General features: G+C 38.6%; 1 protein-coding gene across 6 annotated transcripts in view; it reads left to right on the top strand.

The window, feature by feature from the left end:
- The window catches only part of AGTPBP1 (ATP/GTP binding carboxypeptidase 1), a 214,653-nt gene that overhangs the window by 153,321 nt on the left and 33,925 nt on the right, over positions 1 to 27,407 (top strand). Inside the window, exon 26 of one of the 6 annotated variants that reach the window (XM_075549852.1) lies at positions 16,379 to 17,245. The exons of 2 other annotated variants lie outside the window; for them this stretch is intronic. In XM_075549852.1, the coding sequence (XP_075405967.1) occupies positions 16,379 to 16,556 (178 nt within the window). In that variant the 3' untranslated portion in view covers positions 16,557 to 17,245. Of the gene's footprint in view, positions 1 to 78; positions 4,772 to 4,804; positions 5,134 to 16,378; positions 17,246 to 27,407 lie in introns of those variants that run through there. 3 more of the 6 variants (XM_075549857.1, XM_075549856.1, XM_075549855.1) reach the window with 3 other exon arrangements.

The following is a 27,407-nucleotide window of genomic DNA, read 5'->3' as shown; positions in this document are numbered from 1 at the left end:
TTTATTCTCTCATTGGGCTATTGCTAACTATTAAGAGATTGTGTTATTCTCTTATTAAGTTATTGCTAACTCTTACAGGTCATTGAGCAGTTAAGCAGAGGAACGGCAATGAAATGTTGACAACCAAGAACATTTTCAGAATTCATATAATTAAGTTTTCAGTCTTGTTCTTAATTGTGATAATATTCCTGATTCTTTTTTATCATGGTAAATATGTGTGTCTGTGTGTGTATACACATACACATTTGTAATCAATTCAGTACTTTTCACATGTACCATTCAGTGACTTTGATGAACACAATATTGTGGAACCATGTCCATTATCCTGTCCTGGATTATTCTACCACCATGAACAGAAACCTGGTCCTCTCTAACCAATGACTCCCTCTTGTCCCATCCCTTCTGCCCGAGTGACCAATACTAAGTTTCGGCCCAGTCTTGATTCATTTAACATTGATTCTTGGATGAGTTTATAACAAAACATTCTTACATTTTGAATGCTTCTTTTACTGATTTTAATTTTTATAACCTTTAATCTAGTAATGCACAATGTCAGTAATAACATATTGCGTACATTAAGGTTTAGGATGCATATTTCAAACAAGTGTTATTTGTTAATGTTGACACATCATATGGACTCCTCAATAACCTCTGGTAACATATGTTTGAAGCTGTGAATGTACTGCTCTATTTGATTATTTATTTATATCTTCTGAGTAGGTACTCTATTATAGTTTGGTGTATATGTGCAAGAGTAGTTTAACTGTTTAGAACTTTTGTGATTTTGGGTGTTAGGTATTGATTTGCCATCAGAATTGCTAATTCATTGCTATGTATTGTTGCATATACCCGTCTGCAGTTTAAAGTGCGAAAAACCATTGATGAAGATCCCAATCTTTGTAGATGTGGTTTTTTAAGAGGGATCACCTACATTCTCTACTTTTCAGAGTGCTTACTAAGCAATAATGCAAATGAGTATAAAGATTGACAGTTGTTTCACTTTATATTTAGGAAACCTCCTTTTAAGTTTTAATTTATGTATTCTAAATTCAGACCTCGTCTCTGGACGATCCCCCAAAGATTAAGGCATTCAAAGTATCCTTAAATTCAAACCCACTGCCATAGAGATGACAAGGACTTCATAATGACCCTATGGTACTGGGTAGAGCTGCCCCTGGGGTTTTCTGAGATTGTAACTCTTTACAGAAGTAGAAAGCCTCATCTTTCTCCCATGGAACAGTTGGTGGTTTCGAACTGCAGACCTTGTGGTTAGCAGCCCAACTCATAACCTCACTACTGGGACTTGTATGAACTAGAATGGAATAAAAGTTGCATCTTTATTTTCAGTAACTTCTAGGTTGATTATGAATGTGGATAACAAGTTATAGTTGTATTAGTAGTACCTGTGACTTTTCCACCAGTGACAGATATTTTTCTATCATATTACAGTTACTATAGATATCCTGAAATGTCATTTATGTCTGTTAGAACTTTACAGTTACAGTTATATGTATTTTAAGCTCACCACTAGCCTTGGCTGTTTTTATTTTTTAAGTGTACATTTTAAAGAAGTCATAAAAGGTTCCATGTCACAATTATGCTTTTAACATTTTGCTAGTTGCATTTCAATATAAATGATTTTTATAATCATCTTGTTTTATATATTTAAAAACATTATTGAGAAAAGGAGTCCATAAACTTCACCAAACTCTCAAAAGCGGGAGGTGGGGATGATAGCACACAAAAAAAGTTAAGAACTTCCTCTTGGTTACTCTTTGACCACTTACTAGTATAAACCTAGTAGTAAGGAATTATCAGTTCAGCCCATTTCCCTGTGTAGTTTTACTCTAGCTTGTTGCTCTGCTCATTGACTTGCATTGTTAGACAAGCAGTCACTTCTTTTCCTGCTACCATTCCTCTTTCTCTCTGATGGCTTCTCGCCTTGCATTTTCAAGAGATGTAACTTTTTCATTATGTATTTTTGACGCAATTATAAACTTAACACAAAAGCTGTTAAGTATAGTGAAAAGGGGTTTTTTTTCTTAATCTGTTTGAGAACAAATTGCTAGCCTGTTGCCCTGACTACTCCCCCCAACCCCCAATACTTCAGAGCAGTGTTATCCAATAGAAGTAAAACGCAAGCCACATTGGGATGTAAAATTTTCAGTAGTAATATTGGAAAGGAAAGAGAAGTAAGTATAATTGTACAGTATATTTAGCCAAAATTTCTAAAGTGTTATTTCAATGTGTAATAATATAAAAATATTTCTTTGCATCCTTCTTTTTTCATACTAAGTGTGTGAAACCTAGTGTATATGGTATATGTATAGCTCATCTCCATTGATGAGCCACATTTGTGGTGCTCAATATGTGGTGAACAGTGACTTACTGGAAAGTAGAATCTATTTCCTATAAAAAGGAAAATTATCCTATGAATAACTATACATCTATCCAAATAAGATAATAAACATTGATGAAATTTATTCCATCTTAAACTTGAGATTCCATTCCAACTTTTTATTCTATGAGTGGAATTGACTCATCGATGGCAGTGAGTTTGGTTTTTAGTTTTGTAACAAAAGATCAGTGAAAACCGGCAAGCACAGTGTGACATAGATGGACCTGGAGAACATCATTGCTGAGTGAAATTAGCCAATCATAAAAAGATAAATATCATATGAGATCACTGTTATAAAGTGAGGGTGGAACCAAAGGGAACCGATTTTGAAGACTGTCAAGTGGAAGAGGGTAAGATAAAGCCATGGGTTAGACTGATGGTATTTGTTAATTTGGGTTAAGAGAAGCAACAAACCCACATGGAAGAAGCACACCAGTCTGTGTGATCATGATACTGAAGGGATCGGGTAACCCAAGTAGTTCTTCTCTTTTCATTTCCACCTTGAAATAATTTCTTTATCAATAGCCAGAACCTCCAATTCCTAAATTTTTCTGAGTGTGGTGATACAAATCACTATTTTTCTTGTTACTGCCCTTCCCTATTGCAGGTGCTTAGCAAAGTGAGAAAAGTTGTAACTTTGCCCACTGCTCCATTACTTTCAACCATCTGTCTATCTTATTCCAACATGTTGTTGATCTCCCTTCTTTGCTGTCACCTTCTCTCTCATTTCTTTGTGAATTTGTCCTTTTCTTTTTTAAAGGAAATTACTCTTTTCTATCATTTTATTGGTGTTTGAGGAGGGTTCAGGAAAAATGCTTCTTATGTTAAATACACTTACACTTTCCCCAGAAGTGACAGAACTTCTTTTCACTGAAGGCTGAGGTTGAACATTAAATGTATTCCATATTCCCAGGGAATCTATTGGATGACATACAAATCATTTAGTTAAACCCAACTATTCATTATATAATAAAAGTTCCATTGGATGTAATACTAGGTCTATATTATCATTTCCTTGTAAAATGTTTTTTTTTGTTTTTTTCTGCTCCATCAAAGTTGGGAATGTTAGTAAAACTCTGATTTAAAAAAGTTTACAGAGATAGTATTTTTTGCTTAACAAAATGTATTCTAAATTTACTTGTCACCTTAACTATTAAGCATCTCAGTGACCACTATTTAAAGGATTTAGGAATGAATCTGATGAAACCTTTAAAAAGATTTTTCATTAGGATGTTGAATTGGTGGCTGAAGTTCAGGAGATTGGGCTTGTGGAAGAAGTATGTTCTAGATCGTAATTTTAATGAAATATGTTTAGATGAAAAACTAATTACTTACTGCCTTGTAATCAACCATATAGTATATGGGCCTAACTTTTATTGTCTCCCTTTGCTCCCTTTGAGGTCAAATTCACAGAACATGAAAGAAGCTATTTGATGTAAATGGTTTTTAAATGAAATTTAATTTTTTTGCTATTTTTGTTTAATAAAGGTTTCTATGATTTTGTAGCTATACTTTTTGACTTGCTGTTATAAGTTTGCTGAGTTTCTTAAGTGTGATTCAAGGGATTTGGAGATGCCAGATATGGTAGAAGAAAGTAAGACACAAGATAGCCAGAAAATATAGGGATGCAATGATTTATGATGTGTTTGAGCTATGAGAAATTATTTTAACAACCTGATATTTGTCTGTTTACATTATTAGTAATATGTATTACGTACAATGTTGCAGCAGGTTATCATTCTCAGGTTTTAACTCACAGTGTTATGATAATAAAAGGCATTAATAATGAAAACCAAATTATGAGGTATTTCACTTACATTAGAACAGAACACTGTTATACTTGCATGTACCTTTACTCGCACGAGGAAATTATAGCACAGACTGGACACAAGGCCCATGCAGGAGGTTGCACCTGGGGAAAGGCAAGAACAACTGGAATTGTAGGGAAGGGTTTACCCAGCGTGGGAGCTCCTGGTTAGTATATGAAGTCTTTTGTTTGTCAGTTTTAAAATCTCTAGTGTCTTAAGTGTGGGAAAAAGGAGAGGTTTTAGTGATGAAAACCCACATGGGGCTTGGCCAGGAGGGCCAGTGAATAACTATAGCCTTTGAGAGACTGGGTGAAAAGATATGAACGACCATGAGCCAAACTAGGTTAAAGCTTAACTAGGAGAGTTAATCTGTGTCAAGTTCAGGAGCCCTGGTTGCCGATGTAGCAGGATATGTTGGGCTAACCACAAGGTCAGCGGATTGAAACCACCAACCATTCTGTTGGAGAAAGACAAGACTTTCTATTCCTGTAAAGAGTTAGAGTTTCTAAAGCCCTCAGGAGCACCTGTGTCCTGTCCTATAGGGTCACTATGAGTCAGAATAAACTCATTGGCATTGACCTTGGGTTTTTTTTTGAAGGCAGCAAGTTATGTAGACCACAAATTGGCTGCCTGACTCTTGGCCAGATGATAAGCCAGTCTATGTTTAAGTGTTTGAGGAATCACTGCAATGTTCGCTACGGTGGCTGGACAATTTTACTTTTCCACCAGTAATGAGTAAGTTTCCCCACATCCTCTCCAACATTTGTTATGCTTTGTTTTTCTGATAAGGAACTAATCCTTTTGAGTGTGACGTGCCTGCATTGCAGTTTATGATGTGTATTTCTTGGTAACTATGTTGGACTTCTTTTTGTGTCTAAATGGTCATTGTGTATATTCTTTGGGAAAGGTTCTTCTTGTCTTTTGGCCATTAAAATTTTGTTTGCTTTTGCATTTTCCCACTTTTAAATTGGTTGGTTTTTCTTTCTGTTGTTGAGTTACAAAGAATTCTTTATGTATTTGCAGTTCTAGAACAGGTATATGATATGCACATGTTTTCCCTCTTTGTCTAAATGGTCTTTTCACTGTATTGTTGTGCAAAAGTTCTTATTTTTAAAAAAAATCTTTATTTTACTCTTGGGTTACGCTTTTGATGCCTTCTCTGTGAATCTATTGACAAATCTAATGTCATGTTTCCTAGAAAACCTAAGAATACTACATCTGTGTTAGTCTGGGTAGTTTAGAGAAACAAATCCACAGAAACTCATGTATAAGAGAGAGCTTTATATAAAGGTTAAATGCATATCAAGAAAACATTCCAACCAGTGCTGCCCAAGTCCAACATTAACCCATATGTCCGACACCAATCACAAAGTCCTCTTCCATCTCACAAAACACACACAATGACGCCGACTGCAGGAGGAAAGCCGAATCAGTGCATGTATAAGCATCTCAGCACTGGCAGGGGTCTCCACATGGCTTCTCCGCACCAGGGCTCCATTGGGGTAGGTCCATGTGGCTTCTCCTCAGGGATGTCTTACAGGAAGTGAGCCTTACCAGCTGAAGCAGGGAACTGGCTAAGGCAGCTGCACCTTGGTCCGACCATCAGAAAGCAAGAGACCCAAGAACTAGAAAGGCGAGGCTCACTGAGCCATTTATATCTCTGCCATTCAGTTAACCCCACATATGTTTATTGGCCAGGTTGGCACAATAAAATATATCAACATCTTCTAAGAAGCATAGAAATAGATCTTTTTTCCTCTATATTTTAAAATGGTGTTAGCCCTTAAATTTATATCTGTGATCCATTTTGAGTTCATCTATGCATATGGTGTAGAGGTCCAACCTCTTTATGTATTTTTACACATGTAGAGATCCATTTGTTCAGTAAAATTTGCTGAAAAGCCTGTTTTTCTCCCATCGAGTAATTTTAACATCTTTGTTGACATTCAGTTAACCATAGATATACAGAGCTGTTTCTAGACTCTCAATTCTTTAAGCCTGCATTTTTATGCCAGTACTATACTTTTGATTACTGTAGCTTTGTAGCAGACTTTGTAATCTGAGCGCATGAGTACTCCAGTTTTGTTCTTTTTCAAGCTCTAGTTTTGGTTTTAGTGAGAATTCAGATTTGTTTCCAAATCTTGCAACATTTGTGTGTGTTAATAAAAATGTGGTATGGACATGTTTATCTGATTTGGTTTTATTTTCTCATCATAACTGATTATTTTGTAAAACAGACAAAACCAAAAATATCTAGTGGCTGTGGAGCCAGTTTTAACTCATGGTGACCCTGTGTATTACCGAGTAGACCTGCTCTCCATAGGGTTTTCTCCACTTTGACCTCTCAGAAGTAGATCAACAGGCTTTTCTTCTGAGGTAACTTCTGCTAGGATTTGAACCACCAACCTCTCAGTACTTGAGTGCTTAACCATTTGTGTCACTCGTACAGTGATAATAGTTCTAACTTAATCCTTAGTCTTTTACGAACTGGTCTTTTTTTTTTTTTAACTCTGGAACTTTGGTTTTTTTATATTACTTCAGATTTAGTACCCATGTTTCTAGCAGTATTTGGAAACATTTTTAAAGTAGTATATCATATGTCATCAGTGCCCCCCCCCTCCCTGCAGAAGAATTCATTTAGAGGACAGCACTGAAGCTACAGCTACAGCTCAGGGAGAGGGACATTTGTGACCAGAGAACACAGGAGCAAATAAAGAGAGGAAGAGAGAGTGGAACATATCCTGGCCCGCAAAGCCCTGAGGACGATATTCCCTCAGAGATACCGAAGCACAGAGAGGACCATAGGGCTGGCCCCATTATGAGACACGATGTCCCATGGCACTGCGGGGGACAACATTGGAGACACAGTGTAGGAATGGGACCTGATGTCACCCACCACACTGAGGCGAAACACTCTAAGAGTGTACAACAGACAGGAAAGGGAACAGAGCAGCATAGTACCCATGGAATAAGACGAGCGGCATAGACAAGCTTGAGGAGAAAACAACTTCTGGCGGGACATGAGAGGAAGGGGAGGCGGGGTGAAGGAAATGGGTGTTACAAACCCAGGGACAAGGACACAACAAGTGATCCAAACTTGATGTTGAGGGTGTAGGAGGCATTATTGGGCTTGATCAAAGGCAGTGTAACTGAGAGGAATTACTGAAACCCAAATGAAGGCTGAACATCATAGTGGGTCAAGAGGAAAGTAAAAGGAAATAGAGGAAGGAACGTAGGAGGCAAAGGGTATTTATAGAGGTCTAAATACTGGCATGTATGCATGTAAATATATTTCTGTCGCTAAGGAAAGAGATCTTTGTGTATATATTTATAGGTTTAGAGTTAAGGTAGCAGATGGACATTGGGCCTCCATTCAAGTACTCCCTTAATGCAAGAACACTTCGTTATATTAAACTGGCATTCCATGAAGCTCACCTTCCCAGCATGATCACTGAAGACATAGTGGGTGCATAAGCAAATGTGAAGACAGGCGATGTTGTCCGGCTATTGAAAGATATTAGCACCATCTGGAATCTTAAAGGCTTGAAGGTAAACAAGCAGCCATCTAACTGAGAAGCAACAAAGCCCACATGGAAGAAGCACACAGCCTGTGTGATCACGAGTTGTCGATGGGATCAGGCATCAAAGAACAAAAAATCCGATCATTAAGATTGAGGGGTAGTGTGGAGTGGAGGTTCAAAGCTCATCTCTAGGCAACTGGACATCCCCTTACAGAAGGGTTGTGGGGAGGAGATGAGCCAGTCAGGGAACAGTATAGCACCAATGAAACATACAACTTTCTTCTAGTTCTTTAATGTTTCTTCCCCCCACTATCATGATCCCAATTCTACCTTACAAATCTGGCTAGACCAGAGAATGTACACTGGTACAGATATGACCTGGAAACACAGGGAATCCAGGACAGATAAACCCCTCAAGACCAACAATGAGTATAGCCATACCAGGAGGGACAGGAGAAGGTGAGGGGGAAATGGGAACCAATTACAGGGAATCTACATATAACCCCCTCCCTGGGGGATGGACAACAGAAAAGTGGGTGAAGGGAGATATCGGACAGTATTTGCCTTGGGAAAATAATAATAATTTATAAATTATTAAGGGTTTGTCAGGGAGGGACGGTAAGATAGGGAGGGGAAACATGAGGAGCTGATACCTAGGGCTCAAGTAGAAAGAAAATGTTTTGAGAATGATGATGACAACAGATGTACAAATGTGCTTGACACAAAGGATTTGTGTATGGATTGTGATAAGAGCTGTATGAGCCCCAATAAAATGATTTTTTTTAAGTGGTATAGCTTAGGAAATGTTCCTTTGTATATATTGTAAATGTCATAAACTTTATGAAAGCTGTTTCTAATACCACTATTAAAACAAATAGGACTTTAAGTTATACTTAGCATTAGCTTTATTTTATGTTATTTTTAATAGGTTCATTTGATATTTTTGTAAAGTTAGAGTGCATTTATTTCAAAGTGTAGGGAATGAGTTTGGTTTGTAGGCCAGCAAACATTATATTTCTTGTTAAAAGTTCACCTCCTGCTCCTACCCTTATACTCGAAACTGGGTGGAAGTTACTGATAAAGCATTGTAAAACTATTGATTGTTACAGACTATCCACAATAAAATGAAATATCAACCTATTATATTCATGATTTCTCTGTGTGAAATTTAGTGTTTGTTTATAAATAAGTGGACACTTTTTCTACTGACATAATTAATGTAGATCAAGTTGTAACCAAATGTTGATAGTAATATCTGTTACCGACTTATATAGTAAAACTTGAGTGGTATCAGTGTGTTCTATTTTTAATGTATAATTTAATCAAGTTAATCTTAAAAGTTATCTCCCTTTTAATGAGTCTGGTTTTCCCTTCTAAGCATCATTTATAATTACTTTTGGAATATACATCAAGGCATATAATTGAAGATCGTGTCATGACTTCCAAGTGTACTGGAAATCATAGCTTTTCATAAGTCAAGATGACTAACCACTTGTGTTTTGGCTAAGTCGGTGGCACACTTTTGCCCCCTCAGTAAAGAGGAAATTGACATCATCTGGAAAGGGTGGAACTAACGTGAGCACTTTCGGATTCTTGGTTCGAGTTGATTTGTGGAAGGCTTTGAGGCTTCTCATAAGAGAAGCAAATGAATCTTATAACTGAGATCCAAGTAGGCGTCAAATCAATAATTGTTAATCTCTACGGCTTAGCTAGAGACACGAATTTTGATGACCTTGTATATCTATAAATTATGTATTATATTGTTGTTAGCTGCCCGAAAGACTGAGGTTATTTCTGGCCCATAAACCTCTACTTGAGACTTTAAAATTAAGAACTGTTTTCATTTTCCTTTTAGTGCATGTCTTTTGGCTACAAATTATTTCTGTTTTTGTTTTGCTTTTAAATTTGGAAATCCTACTTTCATTTTCACTCTGTATAGAATTCTAGTATGGTACTTTTTTTTCCTTTCAGCATTTTAAAGATATCAGAAACAAATTTTTGGTTCCATTGTTGAAAAGTCAACTGCCACTCTTTATTTTTGCTGCTTTGAAGGCAATGTGTATTCTCTAAATGCTTTAGATTTTCTCTTGGTCTCTGCTTTTTCGAGATTTAACTGTGAGAGCCTAGTTGTAGTTTCCTTTGTGTTTATGTTGACTGCATGTAGGATTCACAGTACTTTCTAAATCCATGCCTTGGGTCTTACTGCATTACATTTGGGAAATTCTCAGCCACTACCCTATCTGTTCTCGCCACACTCTTTCCTGTAGTTTTATTTAACATGTTTGTTTAATCTTTTGTATGTTAGACCCTTTGGTGATGTTTGCTTCCATCTGAAATATTTCCATGTATTCTCTATTTCACCAATTCTCTTTTCAGCTCATCAAAAAAATTGTGTTAAATTTATCTCGCTTCTTTTCAGCTTTATATTTATTTTCAAGCTACTGATTTTTCATTTGATTTTTAAAAATTGGAACAGAGTGAAGTTCTTCATATATTAATCATGGTTATTTTAATATTTATACTTATTCGATTAAATATCTGGATCATCTCTGGGCGCACGCGCGCGCACACACACACACATACACACACATCAGGTACTTTATATTAAAATATTGTAGAGGCTTTAAATACTACCTTCTTGTAAAGAGGTTTCAGTCTGTCTTTCAGCAAGCAGTTAATGTAGGGTAGATTGCCCTAACCCAGTGAGCGACTGAGCTGATCTTAGGTAGCTTTGCAGAGGTGTAACTTTTGTCTTTTTTCATTCCTTTAAGTTATAGTCTTCTAGACATCACTATTGAGCGTTTAAGGCTCTTCTGTGGCAGGCTCTCAATTCCAATATTTGTCTCTTTAGTATGTTTTAGATCTTTCATTCCTTGTGTTTGGTTGGGCGCTTACTCTACCTTATGGGTAGTATGAGGTTTGCAGTATTTGTTAAATGCCTCTGTTGTTGACGGTTGGGAATCAAAATCTCTGCGCCCTCCTTCTTGCAGGAAGCTTTACTGAACTTCTGGTTGCCTAGGCAGCCCTGGACTCTAATCTTTCCATCTCCTGCAATCCTCTGGAGGTACTGACCGCTCTGATGCCCTCCCTGTCTTTTAGCAGCTGCTCTTACTTGGCCTTACTTCCCTCATGTACCTTTTCTCTGCGCTGTCCTTTCACTGTAGGAAATCAGAGCCGGAGTTTGATAGATGCTGAGTCCTGTTAGTTCCTCCAAGTGGGTGGTCTTGGGACTACTGACACATATACACACTGTGAATGTCTTTTAGCTTTATCTCAGATTTTAGTATTCTACTGAGAATGATCGGAATCAAGAGAGAGGTGGTATGGTTATCTTTGACATATTTGTGCAAGCAGATGCTTAGAGTCATTTATCCAAGGTCACCCATCTAGCAATTCCTGGCAAAACCAGGAAGTGGGCCCTGGTATAACTCAGAGATCCCCTCTTTGTCTCATGAAATGATTTGCCCTTTAAACACATATGCAAAATAGCTAAATTTTGCCATTTTGAAAGCTTCCCCCCATTATTTGGACAATGCATCTACCTACCATATAACATTCCAGTTATGTGTGAGGAATGTATTGAGATCAATAGCTAAGTACGCTGTAATTTAGTGACTTAAGTGCCATATATACTCGTGTATAAACCGAGTTTTTCAACACATTTTTAATGCAGTTTTTGTAGTAAAATTAGGTGCCTTGGCTGATACTCGGTTCAGCATATACTCAAGTATGTACGGCAGTTAACTTTTTCCGGAGGCAGTTTAGTTTGGTTTGTTTTTTTTCCCTCCTCCAACAAAAGTATCTGCGAATTAGCAGCTTCCTTTTTCTTTTTCAGAGAGAGAAATATTTTCTTACTAAACACTCTATATTCTCATTGTGTGTCTGTATTTATATTGGAGTCACTTAAATAATTTGTTGTATATTCTATGGAAATGATTTAATGCACACTGTGATACTTAAAGGATGTTGATTTTACCCCTTGTCTAGGAATCACTGTATAAATTCTAGAAATAAAATAATCTTGTAGTCCGTGTACACATGGTCATTTCTTTTACTCTAGCTCTGACGTTTCAACCCAAGAAACTCAAACATAATAAGCAGTTTGGGAATTTTGATAGTTTGGGCACTTGATGCTTTGTTTTGTTTTTTTATTTTTAAAATTTGTGCATTTCTGCTGCATGCAATGGAAAGCTGGTACTTGGACAGAGTGAATAACTGGCCCCAAGTCTCACCCATGGTAAGTAGAGGAGGAGAGGCACAGGCCCAGAAGTTGCTGCTGTGCCTGCAGGGCTTTGCTCCCTCCGTGTATGTACAGGTTGCAGTGCAGCAGGTCTGCATTCCACTCTCCTAGATGTAAAGTCAGCGTCATGGGAAGTGGTATGATGTAAATTTGATGGAGATAGTGAGCTCTCCAGGTTTAATTTGTGATGTGTTTAATGGCTTAATGTGAGGATAGCTAGACATCTTCTTGAATTTGAATGAAGCAGAATCTTTTCTCTTTAGAAATCATTTGGAATAATAAACCTTTTCCACATCATATGGCATCATGCAACAGAGATTTCAGTGCATTCATCATGTGAAAAGGCCCCTTGGGTGAAGGTTTTGGTATTTTTCTTGGAGCAGCATGTGGGGAGGGGAGGATTTGCTGTTGGATTAAAGTGCCCTTCTCTTGTAGATGGAAGTGTTTTCTTATCGAATTGTTTTTGGCTTGCTCACTTTTGTCTTGTGAATTAAAAGAAGAGATGGCAATGTAGAGAGGGAATGTGGCAAAACGAGTAAATCCTTGTGGAGAAAATGAGAACACAGAGGTAGTGGTAGAAATACAAAGTAATAGTGATGAGAAATAATTAAATGATTGTTAGACTTTCTTTTTCTTGTGAGTGAAATCAGTTTGAATTCCTGTGTGCTGATGTAAAGGAAACAAACCTTTCATAACCTTAGAGCAAATTACCTTGAAAAAAAATGTTTTTAAGTTTGTGGAGTACCATATAAGCTAACATATAGGAGGGTACTTTATTAGTTGTTGAGTGCTCTAATCTTATGCGGGAATTACTAATAAAAGTACAGATGATTTTTTATGATTGGTCTCATGCCTTAATTTTTTTTCACAAAAAAAATAAAATGGCTAGTGTGGGGCAGTGTGAAAATTGATGATCTTATGAACCGCATGAATTCTCAGAGTCCATAAATGTTTATTCAGTTACTGCAACATGTCAGAAACTTCTAGGAGCTGATTAGAGGATCTAAGATGGCTATGTTCAGTTTCTGATCGTGTGGGGCCTGCAATTTGCTACCGACAGGCACATAAATGGATGGTGTCGGCTGACAGGATTTTCTCATGAGACTTTGACCTCAATTAACTTACCAAAGTAATTGAGACACCACGAGATTATGTTAAGGGGTAGGAGGAGTTCAGATGTGCACATGCTGCTTTGCTTTGGGGCTGTTTATTGGGCCAGCCATGTGCATGAGGTTAGCAAGTTAATGCATGCACAAGAGGTCATGGCTAGAAACATGAATTGAGAAATTATTAGAATACGGATTTAAAAGGTGAACTCACTCAAAGAGGGCATGCATCTAAGAGAAGCTTTTGGACAAGAGGACATTTTAGATGCATCTGTGTGAGGAATACTGAAAGGATGGGGAGCCCTTGGTTAGCACTGAGAAGGGACAGGGGAGTGAAGCAAACCAAGAGAGAATAAGAATTTTCACTCTAGTTAAGTGTAGCAGAGAGCTCCAGGTTGGAACTGCTGGAACTGGAAAAGAGTGATTGGATATAGCAATATGAAGGATGGTGTCAGCGGTGTTGTGGCAGTTGTAATGTTCTGCCTCTTTCCTCTCCCCGCATCTCAGTCGTCTTTAGTCTTAAAACTGAATCATTGCTAGCTTTCTCTCTGTGTCACATACAAACTACTCACTCATACATACACCCCTTTCCACTCCTAATTTCCTCCTCCTCTTTTATGCACTCAGCCCTACCACCCTTCTTGCGTTAGCACTGTGGCCCCATTTCAGTTGCTGGAAGAACTCTGAATATCTTCAGGTATAGGGTGGAATTTAACAAAGGCCATGATCCTGCTGGAGTGGAATAGTATGTGAAACCGCGCTGCTGCTAGGTACTTGAATGGGTGATATCAGGTAGTTTATTTCACACTCAAGATTGTGAATGAGCCCATACCAAGAACTGGCTGAGTAAGATTATCTTGATCCACACCAAATCAAAACCCAATGCTGCTGAGTCAATTCTGACTCATAGGGACCCTGTAGGATGGAGTACAGTTGCCCGTAGATAGGGTTTCCAAGACTGAAAATCTTTATGGAAGCAAGGTGCCACACTTTTCTTGTGTGGAGCTGCTGGTGAGCACTCACTGCTGGCCCTTTGGTTATTAGCTGAGGGCGTCACCATTGTGCCACCAGGGCTCCTCCAAAGAGTAAACTTCCTTCAAGTCAAAATGGAACTAGCGACCTCAAGATGTCCACACATGTTTGTCTGCAGCCCTCTGCTCCACCAGCTAAGTTAATGAAAGATGCATGCTGTTTTTTAGGATGTAGAGCGTTGAAAATGCCTTTTATAGTTTTAAAATTTTTCCAGATGTTTGTCTTTCAGGTCTAGCTCCTTTTTGTCTCATATTAAAGGTTCCCTTTGGAATCTGACACCAGCATCACACCCAGCCTGCTTGCTGTCCAGGAGCTTCTTTGGGTCTGTCATGAGAGTCTTTGTTATTCTAGTATCACTGCTCTCCTTCTGTCTCCGCATTGAATCACAGCTTATAAAACGAGGGAGGCTTTTCCTTTAAGCTCTTTCCCTACTTTGGATTGGTGAACCTTTTAGCGTTCACCTCTCCAATCACGACCTCGGTGCAGTGCCTGGACGCACCCAAGTAACTTCATTGATGCCAATTGGTTTCCTTGACTGGAATTCTACAGACCGTACGTCTCCTAAAGGATGCTTCCTTCCTGCTTACCTGCTCATTGACTTTGTGCCTGGCCTACCTATTGGGAGACGCTGGCATCACACACTTGCCAGTCTCCACCCCTCCCTACACCAGCCAGAACCTGACTTTTGAACAGGGTTCCTTGCATGTGCCAGTATCCTGTCTTCTTGCCAGATAGGGTTCCAGGAAGAAAACAAGCAAGTGTGTGGCAGGAGAAGGTTGATCTTTACCTGCTTGCTTTCCATCAGCTGCTCTCCCCCCTCTTTGGCTTCGGCCGAATCATCCATTTCTTCTCAGAATCACCAGGGAACTCCTCTGAGAATCTGGAACACCAAAGTGAAGAAAAAGAAATTAATTGTCCTTTGAAAGAAAAAGCAGTCATTTTAAGAGCTAAACTATCTTTTTAATCGAATCCCCCCCTGAAGACATATGCTGACTATTATAGTTCATAATTAAAAGCTGTGAAATTGTTTCTGAGAGTGTGAAGTTTGTTCTAAAGTCTCATGCAACCCCATCCAGCTGACTAGCTCCATTCAGCATGAGTTTATCACAGTGTAAATGCTTAACTTTGAAAAGGAAGTTTGCTATGTCAGATCAAGGTGGGTTTTGCAATTTATTTTCTCTTCGATGAGTAAGACTAAAGAAATTATGGGGAGAAAAAAATGACTCTCTCCAGAGGAGGTTTTTCTCTTCTCTGAAAATTATGATCGTGTAATTCATTACCGTGACTTTCCCCTTCTGCCTTAACTGAAGGGAATTTACTATGTGGTTGCAGTTATTCTTCCATTTCAGGTGACTAGTAACATCTCTGGTCATTTGAACAGGTTAGCTTTTCATTGTTTGACTTCTTAGCATTGACTTAACATCAGCTACAGGAAGTTCTCCTTGGAAGCAGGTGAGGCATGAATCGGTATACCCATGTATGAAATTAAGGTAGCTTTGGCCACAAAATGGAGACCTCCCAGTGTTTCTGTCGTGTGAGATATGGTGTGTGTACAATCGGACAAGTGGGGGAGAAGTCAGAATAATGTGATTTTTCCAGAGGAAAGGATGTTCTCGAGACCCTAGCGGAATGGTTATCTTAATTTTAAAACACCGGCCTGATAAAACATTTATGAGCACTTAGTGCTTTTAAGCAAAATAACTTATTCTATGTCCCAAGGGAAAGTAATTAATCTGGATATAGAGTCTTCACTTGTTTTTTTTCACCCATTTTTCCTTAACTTAGGAAGACTCTGGGGACAGATACATGGACTATTTTTATGTCAGGTAGTCATTTTATAGACTTAGAATTAAGTGATTCCTGGGTATTGCTTAAGGTACCAATTAAATACCATAGTATTTTATAAAACCTGTTGTAATTATCTGTTGCCTGGTTTACAGTGATTAAAATAGAACATCAAAAATAAATCTTAATAACCTCCAAATTGATGATGTTCTTCCAGGGAGTAACCAGTGGGCAAGTTGATTGTTTTTGTTGCTGCTATCTAACTGTAGTAGGTATAGTGACATTTCTTGTAATATAATTTAAAATGTGCTTCCCATCCTTTGATGTTTATCTGAGGAACTTTAAACTAGTATAATTTGCTCAGTTTGTTCATTTGCATAAATATTACTTACATGATAAAGTTAATCCAGTATGGTGAAGTAATCTTTATTCTAGAACTTTAACATCTAATGAAGGTCTTGTGTGTGTTCTGTGTGCTTTGGCTACAGCCCTACCACTTATGTTTTGGATGAAGATGAGCCTCGATTCCTTGAAGAAGTTGATTACAGTGCAGAAAGTAATGATGAGGTAGATATTGAATTGGCTGAAAATGCAGGAGATTATGAACCTTCTGCTCAAGAAGAAGTCCTTTCTGACTCTGAATTATCAAGAACATACCTACCTTGAGCCCCTGACATCTTTTCTTAACTGCAAAGAAGAAATGAAATCTTGGTTTTTATTAACACAGAAAATATGAGAGAAATCAGTTTCTAGAGCACTAACACAGACAACTCAGACCAGTCTGGTTTCAGGATAATAAATGTGTTATTAATTCATGATGAAATTGGCACTTGTTTTATTTTAGATATTCGGTGCACTTACATTGCATTGAATGATCAAATACTGAATTTACTTTTAAAACAACCCCTAAGTATCGTTGCATGAATTTTTATCTCCTTAACACTTATATTCTTGCATCATCAAGTGGGTAATTTTGAAGTGGCGAAGTATTAAGATCTAAATTCTAGATAATTGTGGTCCTGAGTTGTTAAAAATGAATCTTTTTGTACATGGAGTTCTATAAATATGTTTGTGTATGGGTGGATAGGTATCGAAGGTAAGACTGTTCTTCAGAATCATGTTAACTGTTGGGTTGGGAGGGGAATATTCTAGAATTTGCCTTGAGACCATCGCAGTCTACATTTAATAAATCAAACAAATAAAAATTATATCTAATGTTGCATTCATTTTGTCATCCTTTGTAACAAGCTCAGGTCATTTGGTTTGCAGAATCTCTGAGACTAGTATAAAAATTCAGCAGCTGAACACATTGATCAAGACTTGTGAAAGCATAACTATCTCATCTTCATTTTATTTATTTATTTGGAGAACCCATTCCTTTAAAGTTGTCTCTCATAGATGCTCCTAAAGTTCATCAGTATAGAGTTGAACAATTTGTAAGAAGTGTTAAAAATGAAATGAGGATACTATGTGTTATTCAATGTGCATTTATATATTGAAATGCTTTAATATTTCATGAGCTGTGCTATGTCATTAGATCTACTGATGTGAATTCATTTGTGGCATGCTGATGTTGTTATCAGAATCCTATGTGACTGAAATGAATTTAAGCCATTTCCAAGGTGAAAGCTCCCTGGGCTTTAAGTTGTCCTGCTGTAGGAATGACTCCGTTTTCAAATAAAGGACTTTTGGGGTATGTTCTTTAAGGACCAAGTTTTCGTTGTAATAAAACAATTCCATTAGCAGATTGAGGAAAAAGGAAATGTGGGTTGTGAAGTTGAACCAACCTTCTTTATGGGTAGTGATCTGATTCATGGGTGGTGTGATCTGATACAGGAAGAACAAGATACTTTTGCTGGGCAAATCATTATTTAGTAAATTATTAATTATTCGTGATAAATTCTATATTGTACATAAAATAGTTTTATATTGTAACTTAATTATAACTTTCTTATGGAGCCACTATGTGTAGATGTGAACTCTCCTTCTTAAATTAGAAACAATACCAAGGTCATTGTGTATCGGAAGCAACTAGAGTAATGTACAGAACAGTTTAAATTTCTATTGTTTACAGAACACTTTACTATATGATTTTACATTGATGAAGTATACCTTTAGCTTAAGTTACAAACCTGAATATGCCTTTCGTTAATGAAATGTTTATAAGATAGAAAACAAAAAATGTTTATAGTTGGGAATAATTATTTCACAAATTATTTACTTTGGGAAAATCTAAATGAATTAAAAAACCCTAACTTCAATAACTAGGTTTCATTGGCTATTTATATATAAAGTTTCCCTAATTTTTACCTGTGTGTTTTCATTTTTATTTTAGTTTGTCAGGATTTCAGAGGACTGGTTACAATGCCATCTATGTTATAATCCTGAGAATTATGTGCCTTCCTATGCATCAGTGAGTGCGGAGGTCTGATAAACTGAGCAAATGACAGATCTTAGATTTATTTTACTCACTACATGTTTGGCACTATGATTTTCTTTAAGTGTAATTTTTGTTGAAACCCCAGGATTCACCTGGAAGGCTTCTAAGTCTATAGATATCTGCTCAACACCCTGAGTCTCTGATTATTCAGATACTTGATGACAGTGCTTGGGATTAGTTGCCGACTTCTAGTGACCACATGTGTGCAGAGGAAAACTCTGCAAAATTTTGTGTTCTGATTCATTCCCAGGTGGGGACACTGCTTGCTGTTCCATGAAGCCCATTTTGAGAGCCAGTGGTATAATCTAATGTGTTCCTTCTAGCCACACCATCCCAGTTTCCTGAGAGTCACAGAACTGATGAAGTGGAAATTGTCAGGGATAGCTTAGATCAAACTCATGTATAGATTCAAAGACAGACCTCCAGAGGTCAAGAAGGGCCATGGGGTCACTCGGGCAAAGCCAAGGTTTTATTTAGCCCAGGTCCCCTGACGTATAGTTTCCTTCCCACGAAAGGTAATGCTAGTCTCTGCCTTTCCCCAAAAAGTAAAGATTGAAAAAGGGAAGAATCTTTCTCGAGCAGAGAGGCTGTGTTCTGGCCAGGCATCTTGTTTTGGTTTTACTTTAACTGCAGTCACAGTCTTGCTTAAATGCAGTATTTTCTGTCTTGTATTACTCTGCCAATTTGGTCAGTTTTGTGTAGCATTTAGAAATACGGACATTTGAAAAGATCCTAGTACAAATAAGTAGCCCGGACATCCACTTGAATGGCACACTAGCAGCTTAGTAGAGTACGATATTCCTAAATATCAAACTAAATATGTTAAGCATTGAAATTGATTATACAAAGAAAATGTATTTATGGACTTTCCTTATGCATGTTCCACAAATAAGTGCCAGTAATGAAACTGTAAATTATGCTTATACGCTTTAGAAGATACATTCTTTAAAATATCGGTTGGTAATTGGTAAATTTCCCACTGATTTTGTCCTTCTAAGCAGCCCTGGTGCACAGTTGTTCAGGTGCTCAGCAGCTAACCAAAATACTCTGTCTGAGTTGCTCTGAGTGGGAGTCACTGCAGCAGCACTGGGTCTGCTGTGGTTCATTCTCTGTTAGGCAAAACCTGCTGATGCATGTTTTCATGGAGCTTTTATTCTGCTTCACACAGGAAAATGTTGCCATTAAAACTATGACTGGTTCTTTAGTAAAGTATGTTTCAGTTCCTGAGACCTAAGTGGAAATCCCAAAGAAACTTTCATTCTGTATGAGAATTAGTGTTTGAAGGGTTAAGGGTTTATTCCTCGAATGCCACACTTCAGTGGTTTTTCCCACTATGAATCACACTGTTATTAACAGTAAAACCTTTGAGAGTTGGAGCTTCTATAAGATGGAAACTTGTCAGAGAAGCAATACTCAAAATATCTCCCACTAACTAGAGAGCAACAGAGTTGCATCCTGTCAAGAAAACAAAAACAGCCCTGTCCCACAGGCTTCACTGAATCCCCAAAGTGTCCCTACGCACCTATCTGGGCTAGTACTGGACCCCGCAAAAAACCAAACTCACTGCCATCAACTCAGTGTTGACTCAGTGACCCCTCTGTGGTCCCAACACTGTTTACAGGAGGAGAAAGCCCAGTCTTTCTCCCTGAGAGCTGCTGGTAGTTTCAGACTTACCAGCCATGTGGATCACAGCCCAACACATAACCACTAAGTCTCCAGGCAGGCAGGCCTTTGGTGCTCACCTGTTCCTGAACCTGACCAGTTAGTGAAGTTTATATCACACACACACCCCAACTTCCCCTCCACCTTCTAAGTCTTCTTTGTACTTCAGACCCTTTCAATCTCATGGCCTCCTTCCTCTATCAACTCATTTCTGTGGAACTTGGCTGTGGGTTTGGGACACTGAATAGCTCAACTATTTTGCGTATTCAGTTTGGTTTCAAAGTATGCTGTGCCTGGTCCAAATCAGTGGTTGTCTGGTGGCTTCGTGGGTGTCCGGCAGGCCTGTGGCACCCACCAGTGACACTCGAGTGAGGTGTGACTGATGCAGTGGTGCATGCATGTGCACACATGCTTCCTACACATCCCTGTGAAGTGCAAGTGGATGTAGCTTCCTTCTGTTTGTCAGCCCAGGCGATTTTTAAAAAAGGCTGAAGAGTCTATAATCTTGAAAATGCATGAGCTCCCCCGTAGACTTTTCTTTAGTTGGTATTATAAGAGCATTTTAAAACTGGGCGCTTCACGCTCATACACAAAATGATTATGAAAGTTAAATGCAACTCAAGTATGATTTTTAAAATTATTCTTCCCCCTTTTACCTCATATAGCACATGATTTTTTTCCCTTTGATGGTACTTTTGTTAATCTTAGAAAAGTTTGATGTTTCATCATTTTCCTTTTTGAATGTAAGGCACTTGAAGTATAATTTTATATAAAAATTGATTTTTAAATCTGATAATATCCCTTTAAAAAAAAACATTTTATTAGGGGCTCATACAACTCTTATCACAATCCACACATATACATACGTCAATTGTATAAAGCACATCCATACATTCTTTGCCCTAATCACTCTCAAAGCATTTGCTCTCCACTTAAGCCCTCTGCATCAGGCCTCTTTTTATTCCCCTCCCTCCCTGCTCCCCGCTCCCTCATGAGCCCTTGATAATCCACAGATTGTTATTTTGTCATATCTTGCCCTATTCGGAGTCTCCCTTCCCCCCCTTCTCTGCCGTCCATCTCCCAGGGAGGAGGTCACATGTGGATCCTTGTAATCAGTTCCCCCTTTTCAACCCACTCACCCTCCACTCTCCCAGCATCGCCCCTCACACCCCTGGTCCTGAAGGTATCATCCACCCTGGATTCCCTGTGCTTCCAGCTCTCATATGCACCAGTGTACAACCTCTTCCCTATCCAGCCCTGCAAGGTAGAATTCGGATCATGGTAGTTGGAGGGAAGAAGCATTCAGGATCTGGGGGAAAGCTGTGTTCTTCATCGGTACTACATCACACCCTGACTGACCTATCTCCTCTCCTAAACCCCTCTATGAGGGGATCTTCAGTGGTGGACACTTGGGCCTCGGGTCTCCACTCTGCTCTTCCCCCTTCATTCACTATGGTATATATACACACACACATACATATATACACATACATATATATATGCACACACATATATACACATACATATATATACATACATACACACACATATATATATACTGATAATATCCCTTTTAAAGAATGATAGCTTGTATCTGATGAAGAGAGAGAAATATCCAAAACAAGCCCATCAGACTTTGCCAGCTGTTACATACTCTGCAGATTTGGACAAGGTTAAAAGTGCTCTGAAACGAAATCACTGCTGTCATCACCTGTGCTGAAATGCAGACCTCCGACTTCTTTGGCAGTGCCATGGCCTCCCAAAACCATTTGCCTTTCTGCCCTAAACAGTGTTGCAGATTTCTCTGAGTTACCAACTTCTACCAAAGTGTTAGGGGTGGAGCACATAACCTGAATCAAACCAGCTGTCATCTTCCACCTGCAGAGCACAACGATTTGTTTGGAGTATGTATGCATGACGAGCCAGTTCACATAATGTGAACATCAGGACTTTCTATAGTGACGCTAGAACAAAGACCTTTCCTTGTAGAGAAAGATGGAGTTTCTGGCAGCCACCACATAACCCAGAGAGGGACAGCATGCCTAGGACAGGGCAATGTTGAAGAGACAGCTCTACGACACTTAAAGAGATAACTTGGCCCTTTCATCAGTTGAGGGCCATTATCAAGCTGTATACAGGACTTCAACTTGTACCAGCTGTCCAAAAATCCACTGCCATCCACTACTTTCCAACCCACAGTGATACTGCACAAGATTCTAGAGACACTAGGAGTGTGGAGAGCCTCATCCTCAGCAGCTGGATTTGAACTACTGACTTTTTAGTTAGCAAGTCTAAATGGCTTCCATTTCTTAAGCTATTTGAATTGAATTTTCTATTACTATTAATAGATATATCAAATAACAGGTATGTCTGAAACCTACTTGGAAAGCCATTCCTGAAGGGACAATTCCACCCAAAACACTTGTCCTTAAAGAAGTTAAAAGGAATGAGTTATTTCCCTGACGGTGACAGAGCAGACAAAAAGAAGAGGCCCACTCACCCACTTCAGACTTAGACTAGCTTCCATTTTGAGTCTACCAAAAAATGTTTGCTGGACCAGAGACAATATTTCTATCATTGCACCACATTCAGATGATTACTTCCAATGATGAGATTTGGCACTGGTTTATTCAGAGAGATTGCTGTCCTAAGAGCCTGCTTTTTTGGCATCTTGAAAGTTATCTCTAGTAATGTTAACTATTAATATTGAAATTTAGTACCTTTTTCATGGTGCATCCTAATAACAAGATAGATCCAGGAAGCATGCTGAGGAGATCAGAGATTCCTTTATTGAGTTAGATCAATTATACAGGGATAGGAGAAGTTTGAAGTTTTAGTATCTACCAGCATGTTGGGATGAGGTCTGAGTCCAGTTTCAAAGTCATATCCCTCTACCCTTTGGTAGGAACTGGGCATGTCTGCTTTAATCCACACAGGACTCAAAGATAGAACATTTGAAGTCCTCTAAAGAAGTGCTTCCCTGAAAGTGATTCCATTGGAGTCTCACAAAACAATTGAACAGATCATGTTAGCATTTTATATTCCTGTGGAGAAACGGGCTTGTTGAGGCCATGTGATCTACCAGGGCTTGCTTGTAGTACGTAGCACATTGGGGACTCAGACCGGAGCCTGGGGCCACTCTGCAGAATATATGTGCTTCCTTTTCCTTTTGCAGGAGCCAGCCCAGCCACCCAAGTTTAATTTGATGAGAGTGGGAAACTGCAACTTCTCCATCACCACATGCCTTAGCTTTCTGAGGGAGGGTGGGTGGGGAAACTAAACCATCTCTGGTGTGTTAGGCACGCTTCTGGGTGCTTTATCTCAATGGAAACATTCTCTTTAGTCTATGGGATGATTCTCATATTTTCCAAATCGCTATTTCTAATCAATCTCTCTCTCTCTCTCTCTCTCTCTCTCTCTCTCTCTCACACACACACACACACACACACACACACACACACACACGGAGAGGCCCTTGAGCCTTCTGTAACGATTTAGCTACAGCCTTTCTCCATCTATCTTTTATGGGCTATTATGGTGTGGAATGGCTACTTGTGCTTTAAAAAGTTCATGGAAGAGTGGAATTAAAAGACAACAGAATTTTCCCATGGACTTCTTGAAGTCCCCACATATATCTTTGATTATGAGGGAAATAATTTTGTACAAGACACTCAAAGTTGTGTTGCAGCAGACTTAACTAAAGCTCTCCATTTTCCTGAAAGACTGTCCTTTCTTGGGAAGTTATCACACAACGTATGGCCTTTAAGAACAGAGATTTGTATCCTCATAGTTGTGGAGCCTAGACGTCCAAATCAGGGTATTGGCTGAGTCCATTCTTTCTGCGGGTTTGGAAAACTGTTCTGTGTACTCTTTCTGGTTCTTTGATGCGCAGCAATCCATGGCATTCCTTTGTTGTTTGATCGCTCTGCCCCTGTGGGTGACCCTGCCCTCTCTAGCACTGTACCACATTACTCTGATATGAATCTGCTAGCTGATACTATCTGTGAAGAAAAAACCTGTTTCCCCAAGTAAGGTCACATTCATAGAGCCCAGCATGTCTTTTGGGGGACACAGTTTATAACAATTATAATGCAAATATTTATAAGTCCACCGTTGTTCTTTTTTTCCCTTCTCGGTGTCATTTTAGAGGAGTATGGCCTTTTTATAGTATACCAATTATATTAATTTATGAAAAATTGATTATTGGTCAATTCAGCTTAGCTTGCATTATCTTCAAAGTTTTTAAATTCTAAGCATGTGATTACAGTAGTTATGAACTGGGAGGCTTACGACAGCCAGCCTATTTTTACCATTACAGATAATTTTTAGAATTTGTATATTGAATGCAAATGCATAAGCATCCCAATCTCTGAAGGCCATCCAGGATTCTACACAGGTATATTTCTCAGAAATTTAATGGAAATTTCACTACATGTTTACAAATTCAGTATCCCCTTAGTAAGATTACATTGAAGAATGCCAACCTTTCCAATACTTATGTTGAACAAAAGGATGACTTTTTGTTTCAGTGAAAACAAAGGCTAACGTTTACAGAGCACTTGCTAGGTTAAGACCACTTGTCTGTGTGATAGTTTTGTGATGTAAACTAAATAAGCATACATATGTGCCTATTTTATTCTCACAACAACCCTGGGATAGGTACTACTATTTCCCCCATTTTACAGATGAGAAAACTAACTTGCTAAAGGGCACACAGCTAATACAGGTTGGAAAACCAGCCTCTTGTTTTTCAAATCAAGCAACTGAGAGCTACATTGGAGGATTTGTAAAATTACCCTCCTAGCTTCCACAGAATCTGAAGAGGGAACACGTTTCCTAGCCAACATGGTTTTAAAAAAATGGGCTTTTAATTATGAGCCTGCCATCTTGCCCATCATCCTTAAGAAACAGGCACAGTGGACAATGAAATGAACCTCTTAATTTAGCTGTATGACATATTCCATCACAACCCACTTATCTCAGGAGTAGCTCTCTGGTATTTCCCTTCATGCCATGGCTCCGTGATGGACAAGAACAAATGTGGGTAAGAAATGAGGGACTTCAGATAGCATTTCAGCTCTTACGGGGTTCATTTCAGCTCTTACGGGGTTCAGTCTTCCAATTATACCCACTACGAACAAGTCGAATGGAGTATAAAATGAAATTATAAACTTTGTATATTTGGGAGAGATCATAGAAGCAGAACTGGTCTGTGGTCTAGACTGAGCTAAAGAGAACATAGATAATTTGCAACAGTTCATGAACCAAGAAAACAGCAAATAATATGGTTATAATATGAATATCTCCCCTGCAGTCTTTGAAACTCAGGAGGTTTACTCTGTGGATGGTGACCCAATTGGCTCATTTTCATTTTCTTACTTAGTATTCTAGAATATTTTTGCCCTATAGAATCTTTAGTACTCAAAGGAATTTCTCAAGTACTCATTAAGCCCCACTCTTTATTAGATGAAGAAATTCTATCTAATCGAGGTTAAGTGACTGGCCCGGAGTTCCCCACCTTTCTGACTCTGCCCCTGAACTCTTCTTCGGCTCCTCTCTACTGTGCATGCTCTTCCAGCCCACTCTTCTGGGCCCGAATAGAAGCAACTCGGATTTTAGATAATTTCATACTCTGTTGATAATTACCCTATTCATTGTGCCATTATAGCTTTGACTTTCTAGCTTTGGGAAGCACCGTAAATATAGTTGCGAACATTCTAGACATCCAAATGTGCACTCCCCAAGCCTCATGGTGAGGCTGGTAGGTGGCGAAGTACAATAGTGGCTCTTGTGAAATGAAAACCTGGACTCGATGGGATCTGGCAATGGGCTTTCCAGTGACACTGGTAATCAGTTCATTCGCCCATGGTTATGTATTGTGTATTTGGAATGGCACAAGATGTCAGGTCATTGCCCACATAGGGCTCAAGATTGTTGATTCCTTAGCAGAATTATAGCAATGTACCTCAGGATTGACTTTTTACTTCCTTTTCAAAATTTTATCTTATTTGGTTTATGATTTTGAACATTTCAAGCAATTCATAACCTCCCACTAGCATTCTACACATCCCTCTTCGTATTTCTGATTTCTTTTCTCCCTCTTGCAGACCTCTCCTCCCTTTCACCCAGGTCAGTACCTCTCAACCCTCTAGACTCGGGGTTAGCAAACGTAGCTCCTGTGGCAGCCAAATGCGGCTCTTTTTGGTGCATAAATGTGGCCAGGAAGTAAAACTGAAAAGTTTTAAAGGATTTACTCATAATGGTGATTTCATTTGTTTGTAAAAAGATAATTATAGCTCTTGAATAATTTTTCAATTGTGAGGGACAGGGTTGACCCTCCTGTATCAAAAGTTTGCCTACCCCTGCTCTAGACCATTGCTTCGTCTTTCCTCCTTTGCCATCCCTGACTTGGTAACCTCCAAAGTCTATTCCCTTTGGTATGAAAGTCTTTGCCTTGGTTTTTATCCTTATAATAGTGGCCTCAGACAGTATTTGTCCTTTTATGATTGACTGGCTACACTCAGCATAATGCTCTTTAGCCCATCCATGTCATGAGGTGCTTCATGGTTTCATCATTGTTTTTAGTGAACCACAGAATTCCATTTGCATATGTACCAATGTTTCTTAATCAATTCTTCAAATGATGGGCATGTGGGCTGTTTCCATCTTCTTGTTATTATGAACAGTGCTTCAATGAACACGGGAGTGAGCCCATGTTTGTTCTTGCTGTGGTTCTTACTTCTTTTGAAGCTATATCCAGCAGAGGTATTGCTGGATCTTACAGAATATCTATTCCCAGTTACATGAAGTAGCACATAATTGTTTCCTCAAAATATTAGTTTTGATGTTCTGGCCATTTGTTTAGAAGTTGGTTTTTGTTTTTTTTAATTTATCGCCAGCAGGTCTGTTCAAAAATAATTTCTCTCTTATGGCCTCAATAATTTGGTTGGTTTATTTTTTAATTATGAATCCAAGTTTCCTTTAAATTGAGACATACAGACCTGCCTATTAGCTTTTACTTCCCCTCTCTTCCTTGATCCCTCCTTTTCTTTCACGTATTCACTACTTTTATATATTCCCTCTGAATCTGCTTGAACTCGATGGCAGTAAGTTTGGTTTCTTTTTTAATTGAATACAAAATATCATTTGTCAGATTTTTAGTTCTTTCATATTAACATTGGAGCACTGTTGGGTAAGTGTTGGACCAAAAAGTTCTAACCCATCTGCCACATGGAGGGAGAAAGTTGAGACTACATTCATAAAGAATTGTTGTTAGGTGTCATGGAGTCTGTACCAACTCTTAGCAATTCTATGTACAGCAGTGAAACCCTGGCTGGTCCTGCACCACTCCTCACAATTGTTGCCATGTCTGAACTCATTGTTCCAGACACTGTGTCAATCCATTGCCTTGACAG

The sequence above is a fragment of the Tenrec ecaudatus genome, chromosome 5 (genome assembly GCF_050624435.1).
Source record: "Tenrec ecaudatus isolate mTenEca1 chromosome 5, mTenEca1.hap1, whole genome shotgun sequence".
NCBI lineage: Eukaryota > Metazoa > Chordata > Mammalia > Afrosoricida > Tenrecidae > Tenrec > Tenrec ecaudatus.
This window is presented reverse-complemented; position numbering and strand designations above follow the sequence as displayed.